General features: G+C 39.1%; 1 protein-coding gene across 1 annotated transcript; it reads left to right on the forward strand.

Annotated features, from left to right (window-relative positions):
• The first annotated feature begins 500 nt into the window (after positions 1-500).
• IL22RA2 (interleukin 22 receptor subunit alpha 2) lies at positions 501-10,964 on the forward strand. Its single transcript, XM_060167662.1, has 5 exons — positions 501-630; positions 1,425-1,560; positions 3,968-4,146; positions 9,670-9,836; positions 10,815-10,964. Exons 1-5 carry the CDS (start codon positions 501-503, stop codon positions 10,962-10,964), a joined length of 762 nt encoding a protein of 253 aa, XP_060023645.1.
• The last annotated feature ends 8,068 nt before the right edge of the window (positions 10,965-19,032 follow it).

Raw genomic sequence — 19,032 nt, forward strand, 5'->3', positions numbered from 1 at the left:
AAGCAGTTTTAGTCTTCCAAGGGAGGAAACTGTGGGAAAGTAAATACGTGGGAGAAAACTAATGGAGTAAGTTTCATTTGCAGATTCTTCTGGTGCCTTCTTTGGGCTGATAAGAGTCTGTCTCCCGTAAAGTAAAAGGAGACTTTATTGGGCTGGCCAGAAAGTTCATTCGGGTCTTTCTGCAAGAGCTTGCCAGAAACCCGAACGAAATTTTTGGCCAGCCTTATATATCCTGCCTTTAGGCGGAAAAAGGGGGAGGTCAAGAGAGCTTTTCCTGCATTTGCTGCTTCTTAATTGCCTTCAGCTCAAAATAATTTTTATGTCAAAGAGGCATATTTGGGGGTAATATATTCTGGTTTCCTTCAGACCCTAGAATAAAATTTTGTCAAAGGTCTCTTGCCTCCAGTGGACTGAATGTAGGTGAGATTGAGCTCTCATGTTGCATGAATTGACCAAGAAAGCACAAACTATGCCAGTGCGAAATTATCCCCCTTCCTGCCATGACTCCTGTTGAGACTCTTATCGGGAATGCTGGGTTCCGTGGCAAGCCCTTGGGCAGTTTCCCTCCACAGCCCGGACCATTCCACCTGAGCAGTTATGCTCGGGCACTTGGAACCAGGATGCAGGCAGGTAAGAGCATCCACTCAGGAGTGGAACCGGCCTACATGCAATAAAGCCAGGTCAGCTGAGAGAGGTGAGGGACAATGAAGTAGGAAGAAGAGATGAAGCAAGAACCAGAGAAAGGGGCTTCCCTGGTGGCGCAGTGGTTGAGAGTCCGCCTGCCGATGCAGAGGACACGGGTTCGTGCCCCGGTCCGGGAAGATCCCACATGCCGCGGAGCGGCTGGGCCCGTGAGCCATGGCTGCTGAGCCTGTGCGTCCGGAGTCTGTGCTCCGCAATGGGAGAGGCCACAACAGTGAGAGGCCCGTGTACCGCAAAAAAAAAAAAAAAGAACCAGAGAAAGGAGGAATGAGTTCCAGGCTGAGGTCCTGGAGGCAGAATAGAATCCAGGCAAAAGCTTGCCTCAGAGGAGCAGAAACGCAGGGTCTCCTAGGAAGGTGGGCAAAGTGGCCCTGGTGAGGCCTTTCATCTCAGTCATTACATTCCATCACCACCAGGGGTGGAATCAAGGACAATACTATCTTTTCACTGCTGTTACTTCCTCTCCAGCTTAGGAGTGGGGTGGGAGTTTATCACGTATGTTTTTATAGTCTGGATCACAACTGTCCTGACACTTTAGCATGCATCAAAATCATCACATCAAAGATCAGAAATGTTGATTTCTGGGCTGCACTTCCACCATCTGCACCTGTAGCAACTATTTCAAGGAATCCTGATGCAGGTATTATTACATTGAAACTTATGGCTAATAACGATGGTGCTCATATCAATGTTCAGTGTTGCTCTGTTTCTTATTGTTTTAGAAACTCAGCCAGCCCACGAGTCTCTGAAACCTCAACGAGTACATTTTCAGTCCCAAAATTTTCACAACATTTTGCACTGGCAGCCTGGGCGGGCTTGTCCCGGCAACAGCAGTATCTATTTTGTGCAGTATAAAACGTAAGTAATCTGAGCTTCCTCCAGCTAGTAGAGATGGCCACTAAGATTCCATGTTCTAGAAGGCGATGGAGTGTTAGGATCTGAACTTTTGTCAGCTTCAGAAGGGTTGAGAAGAAGCAGGGGTGGAGGCAGGAGTGTGTCTTCCCTGAAGGTGATACAAAATGCATGATGACGTGTAGTCTGTGACGGGAGATACTTCCCTCCCGTCAGAGACCCAGCACTGAGGCTTCACAGGGTCAGCCTTTGGTTTCACAACAGAGACTCTCAATACACATTTGTCCAACTGAATGAATGTTAGAAGCGACTTGTTCAGCACCTAATAGGTCCTCAATTAAATTGACGCTATTGATAGTTGAAAAAGAAGTTGTGGGACACATGGATGTGAGTGTGTAAACTACATTTTCAATTTAAAGTTCATTTCTTTAGAGTGGGTTTACTATTTAGAAAATTCCTTTCAAAAATGAACGCCTCCTGTAAGCATGAATGCAAATTGGAACACGCTGAGGCATGTTCCTCCTGTGTGATCTTTAGACTAATTCTAGTGGATCGTTGCCAAAACTCAGATATAACCCACTCCTTTCCTGGATTGAGGCCTGGAAACAGAAGCTCCTGATTTGCAAATGGCAGGTTTTCCCCTTCACACATCTCTGCTCAGGGGGCTGGGGTGGGAGTATGCAGAGAGGAGTTGAAGCGCTTCCTTCTCTTACGTAGATTGAGATTCCGGCTGAACATGAGACAGGAGATATTATAGTTTAGCTTTTATGATTTTCTATTCAGAAGATTAGATGTAGCTATGGACCAAAGTAGCAATTTTTGTGCCATAAATTCCTTCATGTCTCTCCAGCATGGGGTAGATCTAAAGTCAGATTTTTCCCTTTATCAAGCTCTCACTAACTTCAGAAGGACTATTTCCAGAAGTTTCTCAGTCTTTAACTACTGCTTTTCTCAACATATTTTGTGTAGCAACTGTAAACTTCACAAATCTTTACAATAAAGATTTCTCCACTCCCAAAACAGATGTGTGCGTCGTTGGAAACGCTTCCCTGTAGGAAGTGGGGATTGGTGATCTTTTTATCTTTCCCCTGTAGGCAGCATAAACATATCCAAAGTGGGCCTATTTACGGTTCAACACAAACAGTGGATTAGACATTGTTTTTCCATGAAATTAATGAAGATTAAACTTTAGGGCCCCAAGGAAACATTTCATAGTTGTAATTCTTTTTCTTAAATAGAGCTCTTAAATTTGTATAAATTTCAGAATACCTGGATCCATTCCTACCTATGTGATATTTTCAATAGCACAATGCAGATTTATATTTTCAAAATCTTTCGTTTTGGGTCTATCCAGTTCTCATGGGTCTACTGACAGTTTTTGTCCCATGTAGGATAGGACAAATAATGAAGTATTACACTAAAAAAGAAACCAGTCATTACAGCTAAATTCAGCTAGGAAATTCAGCTAGGAAATATCTAATAAGATAATATCTAAATTCAGCTAGGAAATATCTAATAAGAGTTAGAAAACATTAAATTGTGCTTAATATATGTTGTTGGTTATGTTCTTATGTTGTCTTCTGATATAATGAAACTGCTGTCAGCATATAGTTTACAGAGTAGACATCAGCAATGCTCTTCATTATATGGCTAAAAAGTTATATTTCAAGTCCTTCAACAAATATTTTGGAAGCTTTCTCCCCAGCCTCTAATTCCTGCTCTGTTCCCACCATCATCTTATTGCATTTTCTCTGATTTGTGACTGGTAAGGAAGGGAAGCATTAATCCTCCCTTTTGCTGTTACACCATCCCACAGTCTTAGGCTGAATCAACGTATCTGGCGCTTTGCCTCATTACCTTTTCTTCCTGGGTTCTCCCCATTCTCTGCCAGCCTCTAATTGCAAAACTCCTTAAAGAGCCCTTCCTACAACCCTCGTTCAGTTATCAAAAAAGAGATTGACGTTATGTGTTGGGTGTCACCTGAGATGAAAAGTGGTAGCAACTTCTCAGAATCAGCCACGTTACTCAACAGCAAGCTGATAAGAAGTGAGGAAAACCACAAAGTGTTGAAACCTCAGGAGACTGAAGGACATGGAGAGCTCGTAGTCAAAAATGGAAGTTGGTTCAGACCCCAGAAGAAAAACTTCACTAAGTACTAAAAATCCAAAAACCCTCATGCTAGTGTTACAGAAGGTATCAAGCTTGAGTTTATATTTCAACGAGAAAACACTTTGATAGCACTTCAATTAATTTAAAACTTTTAAAGATACTTAAGAACAGCTGTCAGCTTTCACAGTGGCACTGATATTGGAGGACAAATTTCAGCCAGTCTGAAAACTGAATAGACTGATAAAACTGAAGACTCCTTCAATGGAATAAAGGAATGCAGATTTTTGTCTTTTCCCTTCTATAGGTATGGACAGAGACAATGGAAAAATAAAGAGGACTGCTGGGGTATTCGAGAGTTCTTCTGTGACCTTACCAATGAAACGTCAGACATATGGGAACCTTACTACGGGAGAGTGAGGACGACCCTGGCTGGGGTCCACTCAGGCTGGACCATGACACAGCGGTTCTCTCCCTGGTGGGAAAGTGAGTTCCATGGAGTTTCTTTGCATTTGCTTTTCCTGCCCTTGAATAGCCCTCATGGAGCATGGTTAGCTAGCTACCAGGCCCTGTGCTTTGGTGAGGTCCACACCATCGTCTCACTTGATGTCATTCTCAGAACAGCTCTAGCAGATGGCTTTTACTATTCTCGTTTACAGCCCAGGAAGTCAGGGCACAGAAACTTTAGTAGTAGCCCAGGTCTCAGAATTCAAATTTGGCTGCCTCTGATTCAGAGCTGACATTCTATCCCACTGCCAGGATGCTGCCTGCTAGAAAAAAGAAGTATTTTTAGATAGCAGAAAAGGAGCCATATGGGGTTATCCCTAAGCATGACGGTGAGGTTCTTGAAAATACACATTAGAAAAATTTTCTATTGAGGAAATTAAGACTTTTAGTCACCTGTCCAAAAGAGGAGACAAAAAGTACTCTCTTGTATCCATTTCTCAATGATGTATATTCTTCTAATTTAGTCATAATGTCAGAATAATATACTATAATCTATGATGTAAATTATAAATGGAGCCATTGCCAGCAGACCTTATATAACGGGCTCCCCTGGTGGCGCAGTGGTTGAGAGTCCGCCTGCCGATGCAGGGGACACGGGTTCGTGCCCCGGTCTGGGAAGATCCCACATGCCGCGGAGCGGCTGGGCCCGTGAGCCATGGCCGCTGAGCCTGCGCACCCGGAGCCTGTGCTCCGCAACAGGAGAGGCCACAACAGTGAGAGGCCCGCGTACCGCAAAAAAAAAAAAAAAAAAAAAAATAGACAAAAGGTATGAGGAAAAAAGTTTAATGTATATGTACAAAGATATGCATAACAAGACAGAAAACATGGGTATTTACTACAGTCCTCACAATGGCAACTAGTCATGAAGCTGTAGTTAATATTTATAACTGCTTTTCTCATGACTTAACTCAACATTCTCTTTCTTTTCAGCCAGCATCTCAACTTTGCATTTTTGAGGAGTTTGAGTCCTTTTGATCTTTTCCATATTAGCTTAACATAGTCTTAAATTAATTTTTATCACTGAATATAGGAGTTCTAAGAGGCACGTCCAAGGATACCAAGCATACTTGACCCCGCTGTATATATAATTCTATTTCCCTTTGATAATTGGAACCAGTCACCCTAGACAACAGAAGTACCACATTTCCTCCTTGTTGGTTAAATGGCATAAAGAGATCCCAACCTTCAGGAGGCAGCCTCAACTTCCAATTCTTTGAAAATATTGTTATAACCCAGAAGAATTAAGGATCAAGTGTATGGGCATTGCCTCCACCTAGATTTATTAAACAGCTTTATTGAGATAAAATTCACATCCCTTACGATGACTCATATAATGTGTATAATTCAATAATTTTTTACTCTATTCACAGATAAGTACAACCATCACCCATAGTCAATTTTAGAACATTTTCATCACCACAAAAAAGAAACTCCATACTCTTTGGCTATCACCCTCCTATTCTCTCCCTCCTTTAGCCTCTCAGCCCTAGGTGACCACTAATCTACTTTCTGTCTCTAAAGAGTTCCCTCACCTTGATATTTCATATGAATAGAATCATATAATATGTGATGTTTTGTGACTGGCTCCTTTCATTTAGCATAATGTTTTCAAGGTCTGTCCCTTTTGTAGCATGTATCAGTGCTTCGTTCCTTCTTGTGGCTGAATAATATTGCAGTACACGGATATACTGCATTTTGTTTATCCATTCCTCAGTTGATGGATATTTGAGTTGTTTCCACATTTTAGCTCCTGTGAATAGAGCTCCTATAAACGTTCATGTACAAGTTTTTGTGTAGACATGTTTTTATTTCTCTTGGGTATATACCTAGGAGTGGAATCACTTGGTCACCCTGTAACTGTATGTTTGATCATTTGAGAGACTGCCAGACTGTTTTCCAAAGCAGCTGCACCATTTTCCATTCCCATCAGCAGTGTATGAGGGCTCCTATTTCCCCACATCCTTAGCACCACTCTGTCACCTTTTGATTATAACAATCCTAGTGCATGTGAAATGGTATCTCATGTGATTTTGCTTTGCATTTCCCTGATGATTAGTGATGTTGAACATCTTTTCATGTGTTTATTGGCCATTTGCATATCTCCCTTGGAAAATTGTCCATTCAGATACTTTGCCCATTTTTAAATTGAATGATTTGTCTTTTAATTACTGAGTTTTAAATTTTTTGTATATTATGGACACCATTACCTTATCAGATATATGATTTTCAAATATTTTCTCCCATTCTGTGATATGTCTTTTCACTCTCTCAGTGGTGTCATTTGAAGCCCCAAAGTATTTAACTTTGGTGAAGTCCAATCTACCTATTTTTTCTCTTGCTACTCATGCTTTCGGGGTCATATCTAAGAATTCTTTGCCAAACCCAAGGCTATGAAGATTTATCTTAAGCTTTCTTCTATGAATTTTATAGTTTTGGCTCTTACATTTAAATCTTTGATCAATTTTGAGTTCATTTTTATATATGATGTGAGGTAAGGGTCCAAATTCATTCTTTTGTATATGGCTATCCCGTTGTCCCAGCATCATTTGTTGAAAAGGTATTCTCTACCCATTGAATGATCTTGGCACCCTGTTGAAAATGCAAGCCATAGAGAGAAAATATTCACAGTGCATGTTTGGGACAAAGGACTATGTCCAGAATGTACAAAGAACTTTTACAAATCAATAATAAAAAGACAAGACAATTAATTTTAAAAATGGGCAAAGACTTGAACAGGCTTTTCACAAAAGGGAATATTCAAGTGGCCAATGAACATATGAAATTCCATTAGTCATCAGGGAAATGCAACTTAAAAACACAATAAATTGGTACTACACACTTACCAGAATGGCCAAAATTAAACTTTTTAAAAATAATAATGCCAAGTATTAGAGAGAATGTGAAAAAAATGGGAACTTTCATACACTGTTGAAGGGAATATAAATTGGTGTATCTACTGTGGGGAAATGGCAGAATTTACAAAAGCTAAACATATATAAACTCTATCACCCAGAAATTCCACTCTTAGTTATATTCCCAACAAAATGAATGTTTCCCAAGTGACATATACAAGAATGTTCCTGCTACTTTACTCAGAATATCCAAAAACTAGAAACGACCTAAAAGTCTGTGAATAACACAATGGATGAATTGTGTTATATATACAATTAAATACCACACAGCAATCAAAAGAAAAAACTCTTTTTTTAAAATTTTTTATAGCATTCTTTATATATATATATATATATAAATTTATTTATTTTATTTTATTACTTATTTTTGGCTGCACTGGGTCTTCTTTGCTGTGCATGGGCTTTCTCCAGTTGCAATTAGTGGGACTACTCTTCATTGTGGTGTGCGGGCTTCTCATTGCGGTGGCTTCTCTTGTTGAGGAGCACAGGCTCTAGGTGCGCAGGCTTCAGTAGCTGTGGCATGCAGGCTCAGTAGTTGTGGCGCACGGGCTTAGTTGCTCCACGTCATGTGGGATCTTCCCGGACCAGGGCTCGAACCTGTGTCTCCTGCATTGGCAGGCGGATTCTTAACCACTGAGCCACCAGGGAAGTCCCGAAAGAACAAACTCCTGATACATGCAACATGGATAGATGTACAGACTTTAGATTGCCAGGGCTACCATAGCAAAATACCACAGACTTTGTGGCTTAAACAACAGAAATTTATTTTCCTACACTTCTGGAGGCTGGAAGTCCAAAATCAAGGTGTCCACAGGTTTGGTTTCTTCTGAAGCCATTCTCCTTGGCCACTTTCTTGCTGTGTCCTTCCATGGTCATCCCTCTGTGCTCAATTGTATGTGTCTTCTTATAAGTACACCAGTCATATTGGATTAGGGACCACCCATACCACCCATATGACTTCATTTTTTAAAAAGCCATATGCTTTTTTAAAAAAGACCCTATCTCCAAATGCAGTCATATTCTGAGGTACTGGGTGTTAGGACTTCATACTATGAATTTGACGGGAGGCACAATTCAGCCCATAATTATATATATACAAATAAAAGTGAAAGAGTGAAACAAGGCAGACACACAAAAAAGTGTATATTGTATGATTCCAAAAATGAATGTACATGGTGATAAAAGTTAGGAAAATTGTGGTTATCCTCTGGGGTTAAGTAATTGGAGGAAAGGTGAAGGAGGTTTCTGGGGTGTTGGTGATGTCCTGTTTTTTGTTCTGGGTGGTAGCTATACAGGAGTGTTTATTTGTAAAGATTTGTTGAGCCATATCCTCACGATTTATTTGTCTGTATCTATCTTATAAGTTGATAAAAGTGTATTTAAAATTTTAAAATTCTAACTAAACAACAAAAAAGAAAGCATCAACTTTCAACATGTGTTCACAATAAAAACACAAGGAAGCAGATCAACACAAGCAAGGCTGGAAGAAACAAGTACTGGCTGGACCAGCGCTTCAAGGTTTTGTAATATTGGAAGCAGATAATAAATTAAATAACTTAAAGAAATAACAGAGGGAATAAAAACATAATCAAAGGACAAAATGTTACTCAGACCAAATAGATTGAAAAAGACCCAAATAGAGCTCATAGAAATGAAAAAAATATAATCATTGAAATTCAAAAAGTTGATTTGGGGGGTTAAAGATCAGTTTAGCCATGACAAAGTAGTAAACTGATGGACTGGAAGACAGCTCTGAAGAAACTCTTCAGAATACTCCACTGAGAAAAAAAAGATGGAAAAAGAAAAAAGAAAATGACATATGGAAAATCGAATGAGAAATGCTAACAGATGTTGAACTGAAATTCTAGATTAAAAGCATGTATGTCTCTGTCTCTATCTCTATCTATCTCTAAGTTGATTGATCATGGCTATGGCTAGTTTTCAAGAATTATAAAAGATATGTATCTACAAACTAAAAATACATAATGAATGCCGAACAAGAAAACAACAACAAAACCCATTAACGAATTAAATCATTTAGAATTACCATAGTTAATCTGGGGGAAATTAAAGTGACTATTAATTTATTTAGTTTTCTTTCCTATTTAACAATCATCTGATTATTGATACCAAATGCAAGAAACAAAAATTCTCTCTTGATCCTTCTCCTGCTATTCCATAGTATATAACATAATTCTGTTGAAATAATTTTCTAGCAACAAGTCTTCAAATGATTTTCAAGCTGCTTTGAAATTTTACATCTTTAAGGACCTACAAAATATTTGCCTTACACTAAGATCTTCACCCAAATAGCTTTTTATACTTCGTTTTCCAAAACAATCACTGCAGGCTGTGGAAATGATTGATAAAGGTCCTCTTAAAGTTGATTCAGAATATATGTCTTTGCAAATAAAGAATCATCTGCAAAGAAACTTCTCAGATATTTATATTTTAGGTGTTAGCAATATCTCTTCATAATGATTTTTGCCAGATCCCTGAGCTTAATAATGATTTGTTATTATGTATAATGTGTCCATATGAAATATTACATTTTTGGGTGATATTGTCAAATTTTCCTATTTTTCCTCAGCAAAAATAGATCCTCCATTCATGAATATAACCCAAGTTAATGGATCTTTGTTGGTGAATCTCCATGCTCCCAACTTACCATATAGGGACCAAAAAAGAAAAAATGTATCAATGGAATACTATGGGCTAGTATACCGAGTCTTTGTAATTAACAATTCACTGGAAAAGGTAAGTTCAGATGAATAGATAAGTTTGGTATTTTTTCTTTTGTTTAAGCAACATTTTAGCCATAAAATAGGTCCTGTCTTTTGCTACTCTATCCCCTCTTATTTTTCCTTATCGTTTTTTAGTTCCTTCTCACTTTCACCCTCATTGATAAGCAATTAGTGGTTACCATCGCCATCAGAATTGTGTGTACGTGTGTTTGCACCTTTTCCGTCATTCAGCTGGTTTCCTTTTGATTTTCCCTGCATATCTAAAGACTGGTATTAACAATATTTAATTCCATTTGATTGTCACAAATATTCATTTTTATGGACTTTACACACCTTATTTTAAAGTGGCTTTTGGATCGGAGCATTATATATTAGTGCCAGTTTTGCTCTGATATTATAATCCTCCATTGGTGACTTTATTTTGGTTTGGTGAATGTTCCTTTTTTTGTGTGTCCATCTAAGACAGGGTTCCTTTGGCTGTAGAAAACAGAAACCCATTCAAACTGGTTCAAATAGAAAAGTGGAGGGGAGAGGAGGATTTTTACTCGGAGGTAATGATCACTCTTACAACAGCCAGAAGCAAGAAATAAAGTGCTGCCAGGCTTTGCAGTCACTGGAAAGGAGAAATGGAGAAGCAAGTTGTAAAGAATCTCACTCCGTTTCTCTGTGGTCGCATGCCACATGTCTACAACTGTCTCCAAATCTACTCCATTCTCCTCACTGCACAGTTCAAATTCTTAAAAAAGAGACTCTGACCACTGGGTCAATCAATCAGCATCACTAGGGAGAAGTCATGTGGTTCCTCCACAGCCATGTGACCTGTCCCTTTCTCAGTCTGTGAGCTAGGACTCTGGAGAAGGAGGATGTGTCTCGGAAGAAACCCTACAGCCCATCTAAACTGGTCATGGACAACTTAGTTTTATCAAAAATAGAGCAAGTCAATGACTTACTGGAAACCATTTATCATCTCATTTTTCCCCCTTGTGTGTAGGAGCAAAAGGTATATGAAGGAGCTCACAGAGTTGTTGAAATTGAAGCTCTAACACCTCACACTGGTTACTGTATAGTGGCTGAAATGTATCAGCCCACATTAGACAGAAGAAGTCAGAGAAGCCAAGAGAGATGTGTGGAAAGTCCTTGAAGTGCTCTGCAGAGGGGCAATCCAAACTCTCTGAGAATAGGACGGCTCGTTTTGAAGAATCTCATTGAAAGTTGTTTATATATATATATATTTTTTCTGAAATATCGTTGATTTACAATGTTGTGCTAGTTAGTTTTTATATATTCTTAATGCAATGTTCACCGTTATACTTCACAGACCTCTCTGTTTAATCATTCTTTCTTCCTTTATATTTTATTTGTAAACTAAATTTAAGCGGTTCCCCCCCGCAAAAAAAAAAAAAATAGAATTTAAAGAAGAGGCAGAAAACAAAGGGCTCTGTGAAATACAGAACTTTATTTCTGACTGTAACATCTCTAACATAATCTCCATTCTTCTAAGTCAGCTAAGTAAAAATTAAAGAACCAAGGAGCAGTAGGCATGTTTTTAAATGTTGAATTAATTTTTTAAAATAGCATCACAGACAAGCAATCCTGATGCAATCCTTTTTCACTATCTATTGACAGTTAACTTGACATAGATATTTCAACTTTCACATAAGTGGAATTTTTATGTGAATGAGCATTTTCCCATACATTTCTATTTTATATGAATATACTTTCCATACATTCATTTTCTATTATATAATATTCTTACTTAATGAACCAATATTTTCTTTTAAATTCTATTCTATGTAAATAATAATATTTGAAAAAAAGCCTCTCATGATCTCTGGATTAATATCTAGGTTAAGTTTATAAGCAATAACATCTAAATACAAAAGGATGCCTACTCAATACAATTTCCTTCATTTAACACATACTCACATTAAGGTTTTCTTTTCTGTTTTTGTTTGTTTTTTAATATTGCCTGAGAAGAATGTATCTTTCTTCTCAAAGTCAGGTATAAGATTTTTCAGCAACAAAGTAAAAAAGAATGTTTAACTCTAATTTATACCACACTCATTACTCAATCCTCCTGGTGAAGGGTCCCTTGCCAGTGGCATCTTCATAATTTCTATATACAAGGATCTTTTGAATGACAGTTTGATTGGGGACATAGGGTATGGTTGGGGACCAGGTAAAGAAGTTGACTTGCTATGAAAGCATAGCATGGGTGGTGGGTTTATTGGGGAGAGGGGCTGGTGCTGGCAGAGACTGTAGAGCCAGTTAAAGCCCACCAACAATCTCCTAGCAGCTCCAGCCCACAACAAGTGAAGGTCTATGGGCTCAGGCTCCGTGTAGCAACAGAAAGCTACCTTCCTCACCTTGGGCTCAGTGTTTAAGGCTGTCCTATTTTGTGAAGAGATATGAATTGGAGAACATTTGTACAATTCCTCATGAACATTGCTACAAAATGTGACAAAAATATATTAAGTGTTTCTGGTTATATACAATTACACACAATAATAAACTGATTAAAAATTCAGAAATGTGCAGAGGGAGATAGTAAGAGACAGAGAAAGAGCTAGAGAATTATTTTCACCGCTTTCCCATGTGGTCAAAAAAAATGAATTTGAGCACACATCTCGAGATAAAAATTACTTTAATCTATGTTTTTGAATTACGGTTTGTTGTGTTTTTTTTGTTTTTTTTTTTCCTTGCTGTCCTTTTGAGGGGGAATTAAGAGCAATGGGATGGGTATGGAGTAAGGATTGGTGCGTGACCAATAGCATTTAAGTTTTTGAAATTCAGTAGTCCTGAAGACTGATCTAAAAACAGTTATGGCTGCCTCATGAAAGTTATTAGGTAGCATCAAGTTTTATTTTATGTTTGTTGTACTTTGTTTTTGCTTTCATGCTTAGGCAAGTTATTTAGGCATGCTTAGGCAAGAGTAAAATACTTTGTAAAACATGATAACTGTTACATTCTTCATTGGGTTAGGAATATATTGTACTATTTCAATAAATCTTTTAATTTTTTTGCTTTGTATTTTGACATATCTGTTACTTGGGTTTTTTAAAGGATAGACTTGTAAATTCTGTCAGATGAAATCCTAATTAGACTTCTTAGACCTACACTAAGTTCCAACCAGAAAAGAGCAAACAGTGTTGAGCAGGACTTCAGGCATTCCTTGACCTTGCCCTATGATCAAATGGCAATTCCACTCTTACAGGTTCTCAGGCCAAAAGCTTTGGGGACATCTTTGTTTCCTCCCTTTCAGTCACATCCTATATTCAATCTGTCAATAAATTCTACTGGCTCTAAACTCCAAAATATAACTTTTCTCACACCTACCTTATTCCAGGCTAACACCCTTTCTCATCTGGATGATTTCTAGAGACACATGGCTGGTCTCCCTCTCTGCTCTTGCCTCATTCTAGTCTGGTCTCAGCAGGGTGGCCGGGTGATGCTTTGAACATAAATCAGATCATGTCACTCTTCTGCTCCTAACCCTCAATGGCTCCCCGTCTCATAAAGGTAAAAAACCAAAGTTCTTCCCATGGCCTCCAAGGCCCTGGATGATCTGATTCCTTTTCTCCTAATCTCTCAGGCCTCAGTCCCTAATTCTGGCCACTCTCACTTTGTTCCAGCACACTGACCCTGCTGCTTGGCCCTCAAATGCAAATGTTCTGGCCTGAGGGCCTCTCTACCAGCTGCTTCCTGGAAAGCTGTACCAGCAGTCCATAGGCTGGCGCCCTCACCTACACTAGGTCTTTGCTGCAAGGTTGCCTTATCAGTGACGCTTCCCTCACCATTCGATTTAAAATGGCAAACTACCCACCGTGACTCTCTCTACCCTTCATTTTCCCTCACAGCACTTAAACCACCTGACACACTGTCGTTCACTTGTTCATCTTGTTTATTGTTTGTCTTTCCCTCCTCCACTAGAATGTAAAGGCGGGTCTGTCATTTTGTTTTGCTTTATTTTGTTCTGTTCCCACAGCTATCTCTTCATCCTCTAGAACAGAACCAGTGCATAGCAGATGCTCAATTAATATTTGTGAGATAATTTAATGAAGCAAGAGTGGAACCACTGACATCATGGGAGAGTTGGTGAGGAGGACAGGGGAGGAGGCTTTTCTTATCATTTTGTACAATCTGCTGCCTATCTTCCTCCACAGGTTAGTGTGGGAGAGTGAGCCATTCTTTACAGAAATGCAACGATGGAGATAAGCAGAGATAAGGTCTTGGGCAATTCTGAGCAGAGCTATTCTGGAGTAATTGTTTCTTCTTCCAACTGAGTGTCACTTCCTAGGCATTGTTTGCTCTCCTTGGATAGTGGTCATGTCCAGAATTCCCACCCCAGGTTTTCTTTAAAAGGAGAGAGGGAGTGAAATTGGGAATGTGAAAAAACATACCCACTTTGATGAGAAGGAATTTTAGAGAGAGTTCTCAATATAGGGTTGAGGTAGGTGTTCATGGAGTAAATTCATTTCTAGGATGGGTTCTCACAGGACAGCAACCCAAGATCACACAATTTGGGATTATTTATATGAGGTTTATGGCATCCTTAGCAATGGCTTTTTTTGCCAGAAAAAATTATTCAGGGGATATTGGGATTGTTTTTAATTAATTCTTGATTTATGAAAACTGCAAATTCAAATCCCTTGTTATTCTTTGTTAAGTTCAACTCATAAACCTTATTACTCTTGTTTATAAATCTGGCAACTTTCAGCAATCACTTTTAAGAGGGCTTTTACAATTTAATTGAATGATTTTAGATATTTATAAATTTAATATATTCCATATCCTTTTGAACACCTCAATTGTATAACACACAGGTTGTCAAGAACTGTAAGAGGTCTGATAGCTTACCCTGCTCAGAAGCTAACAAGTTAGCCTGTCAACATTTTTTCAATGCTAGCAGCAGACATGAGACTCCTAGGTCAGAGACAAAGAGCTTTAACACTCACAGCAATAGCCTTAGCCAGAGTATCATCATTTTGCATCAGTTCACTGTTCAGTAGGTCTGGGTTAGGGGCTTCCCTGGTGGCTCAGTGGTTAAGAATCTGCCTGCCAATGCAGGGGACGTGGGTTCGAGCCCTGGTCCAGGAAGATCCCACATGCCATGGAGCAACTAAACCCATGTGCTACAACTACCAAAGCCCGCGTGCCTAGAGCCTGTGCTGTGTAACTAGAGAAGCCACCGCAATGAGAAGCCCGGGCACCGCAACGAGGAGTAGCCCCCACTCGTCGCACCTAGAGAAAGCCTGCATGCAGCAACAAAGACCCAACGCAGCCAAAAATAAATAAATAAATAAGTTATAAAAAAGAATAGGTCTGGGTTAGGACCCAATTATAATATGACAACTAAATTTAATGTGGTATCCTAAATGGGATCAAGAAACAGAAAAAAAAAAAGACATTAGGTAAAAACTAAGGAAATCTGAATAAAGTATGGACTTCAGTTAATAATAATGTATCATGATTGGTTCATTAATTATGCCAAGTATACAATACCAGAGTAAGATAATAATAAGGGAAATCAGGTGTAGGGTATATAGGAAATCTCTGCACTATCTTCAGAAAATTTTTGTAAATGTACAACTATTTTAAAAGCGTTTTTTAAAGTTGAGTAAATGAGAAATGTTAAATAAATTATAGAATATATTGTACTTGAGTATTGAAAACACTGTGAAAATTGTAATCAGTGACTGAAATCCAGGAACACTGCTTTTGAGCTTACCAGAGATGTCATTCTTTCTCACCGGTGTGACGTGGGAAGATATGTGACCAAACCACATCAGTGTCCACCCATAAGTTACAATTTCAGATGATTCTTAGTCAGCACTAATTAGAAGTCTTTCATCAACCACCCTGAGAATGAGCAGAGACTAACCACCAAAAGCAGAGCTGAAACATCTGCAAGAGTGAAACATGTCTGTCTAGAGGGAACTGGGGCTTCTTGGTGTCTGGGTTCTCAGGGGATTTCTTAGGTGGGAAGTCACTATTAACACCAGGCTCTGGTTTACCACAGGGGCGTGGCTCTTCAGAAGCTTGTGTCTTTCAGCAATCCCCTTGACAAACATGAGTCCTTATCTACACAGGCAAGACCCCTCACTCTGGAGGTAGGGAGAGGGAATTAAGGGCCATATTCACTGATGCCCCATCCTCAATAGCTCCCTAACCATCTGTCATCCCACCCTGTTCACAATCATCTAGGGATTATAGCACTATCCCTCCCTAAACACTCAAAGTCCCAAAGTGAGAGACGAGAGTGCCAACATTCCTCGTCTGTAAAATGGAGGACAACAGGAAAGGGTTGGTCTAAGTCAGTGGTCTGGATCTTCAGTCTATGTGAGAACCATCTGGAGGGCCCGTTACAACACAAGTTACTGAGTCCCCCTCCAGAGTTCCTACTCAACAGAGGGCCAATAATTGGCATTTCTGACAAGTCCCCAGGTGATTCTGATGCTGCTAGTTGGAAAGCCACTCTTTGAGAACCACTGGCTTAAAGGATCTTGAGGACATCTTTCTACTTTCGTATTTATTAAATCCATGTATCTCAGACTCACGTGGTGATAAAAATCACCTGAGAACTTGGTTAAATATACAGATCAGCAGGCCCTATACTAAACCTCCTAACTCAGAAGCACCAGGAGAGCACCCCAAGTGATTCTTATGATCAGAGGAGTTTAAGAAAATTCATTGCATAAAAACTCAGGGGACCATCAATGAAGATGGTGTTAGGTTGGAGCAGGGCATGGTGGGGGAGATCACAGGCAATCAAGGACAGCATGCAGCCCCAGAAGAAATGGGTAAAGCTGAAGGAGGGGATAAGAAGGGATCATCAGGGGCACAGTTTTGCCTTGACCCCTGCCCACTGGGTGTAAAGCACTGCAGAAATCATCTCAACCACTTGGCATGCTTCTTTACTACTCTACCAGTACTATTGGATGGGAAGGGCAGGAGGCTCCAGGGAGGACAAATGGCCAAAATGTGATAGATACAGGGTTAAAGAGCAATATTGGAAGGTCATCAAATGCAGCATTCATTGAGTGTTTTGAATGTGCTTGGTTTTCCCTAACATATAACAACACATCAATGGAAAAGCCTTTTATTATTTATTTATTTATTTACTTTTGTATCCTCTTTTACATGAGGGACAAAGCTGGTCTTATGAGTAATTAGAGCATATGGCTTCTAAAGCCTCTTATGGCCAGGGAGACCATATGTCCAGGTTTTCCCCAGACAATTTACTATTATCTCAGTTTCCTGCGCAGTCCTCACCCCCATTCTCTCTCAAAAGATCCTGGCTTAATAACTTACATTACTTATATAAATTACATATAGCTCTAAAATTCCACACGTCCATAGTTCTAGTCATAGTCACTTATATTTGTCTAATGCCTTACATCTTAAAAGGCATTTTTTGTAAAAAGAGTTGAAGATCTTATCCCCACTGTGACATTCTGGAAACAGACTCAGAGAGCCTAAGTGACATGACCAACATCACAGTGCTATTTGTGAATCAGAACTGAAGCCTCTTCTATACCCTAGACCAATGGGTTTCTTCCAAAATAGTATTATTTGAAGGTAAAGTGTTCCTTCTCTTTAAATTATATGATCCATGTATCCCAGAAAACAAAAATTCTGTCATGAAGATGTTCATTCCTTTTTTATTTATTTTTAAAATAAAAATATTCTAAGCCTCCATCAACTAATACATCTGTGGAGTTAAGTAGAGAGGTAGTAGAAAGCTGGGTCTACTATAGTAGGTAACAAAGCATATGCCACTACAGTAACCGCACCACACCCTGGCAGGAAGTAGAAAGAAAAATGGTAACAGAAGGAAAGAACAGTGAGTAGAAAGGCAAATCCCCTCAAAGGTATTTTTTGAGGGGAGGTGTAGGGCAAGGAGAGCATCACAATTCCTGCTTCCCAATTTTACCTACATAGTGTCCAGTAATGCTAGTCAGTTCATATTAAACAGAAACTAATTCTGTCTGAAAGCAATGTGAGACTTCAATTCAGCCTAAATTCTCCTCTTATAGATTAAGCAGCAGAGAGAAATTTCTCCTTATAGAGAAAGCCCTGGCCCAATGATGGCAACCAAGATGCTCCATTTAAAAGACCGTTTTCAAAATGCCACCATCCTAGAAAGAAGTCTTACTTAGAATAAGACCAAGAATCTTCCTGGAGATATTTCTCCCTTTCTTCTCTGAAAGGCAGCTTCAGGACCATGTTGTTTTTCCGTGTTGTGACCACCCGCCCTTCTTTCCTGCAGCACGTTCAGGGGGGCTGCTTGATTAAACAAGAGACTCAAGGAGAAGGCCGTTAGAAAATTGGAAAGAGTGGCAGCTAGAGACCAGATGCTCCTGCCTTATAAATTAGTAGAAGATTATGCACAGCCAGCTGTACCATATAAATGCCCGGTTTTTATACCACACCATGACCCTCTGTGTTTATCACATGGTCCAGCATCTGGTCAATTCCGTCCCCAACTCCCATATATCTATTCAAATCAAGCATTGGCTAGGGATTTATTTATGTATATGCTTCAGTCTCAATCAGGATACCCTCCTGAGGTCCTAACTTGCAGCGTGGCAGAGAATTAACCCAGCAAGTCCTTTGTATCATGACTATAAGTTCCTCATTCATCTGGAGGATCATTTTATTTTCACAGGGTTTAGAAGGTGAGTAGTGGCCAAATAAGGAATGCATGCATGTATGTAGATAATAAAGACTAGATATAGACATAGATACAGATATAGATACAGATATAGAAATATAAGCCTCAAAGTCTTTACATACCAAGATATGGATTTTCTAGAATAAGGTAGAAGTAATGTTTTATATGCCTTGAATAATTAAGATAAAAAGGAAAGAGGCTTTCTTGTATTTTTAAATCTTGAGCTAAATCTGAGGTTACAAAAAGTCTTCTAAGTTTCTTTTGTAAAGACAGTTTTTCCAAGAAAAAAATCCATTAATTGATTACTTGGCTTTGGGTGTTTGGCTTTAAATGTCTTTGTTCGTTTACTTTTAATGTGGCCCAAGTTATGTGGGCCCATCTTTGTGGTGCAGCCCAAAGAACACTCCGATCTTCCCCTCATGCCACACATCAAAACAAATTCTAGATTGACCAAAGAATTAAATGGAAAAAAGTTAAACAAAAAATAAAATTAGAAGAAAACACTTTAACAATTTTTTCTGATCTCTGGAAGGTA

This window comes from Lagenorhynchus albirostris, chromosome 12 (genome assembly GCF_949774975.1).
Source record: "Lagenorhynchus albirostris chromosome 12, mLagAlb1.1, whole genome shotgun sequence".
Taxonomy (NCBI): domain Eukaryota; kingdom Metazoa; phylum Chordata; class Mammalia; order Artiodactyla; family Delphinidae; genus Lagenorhynchus; species Lagenorhynchus albirostris.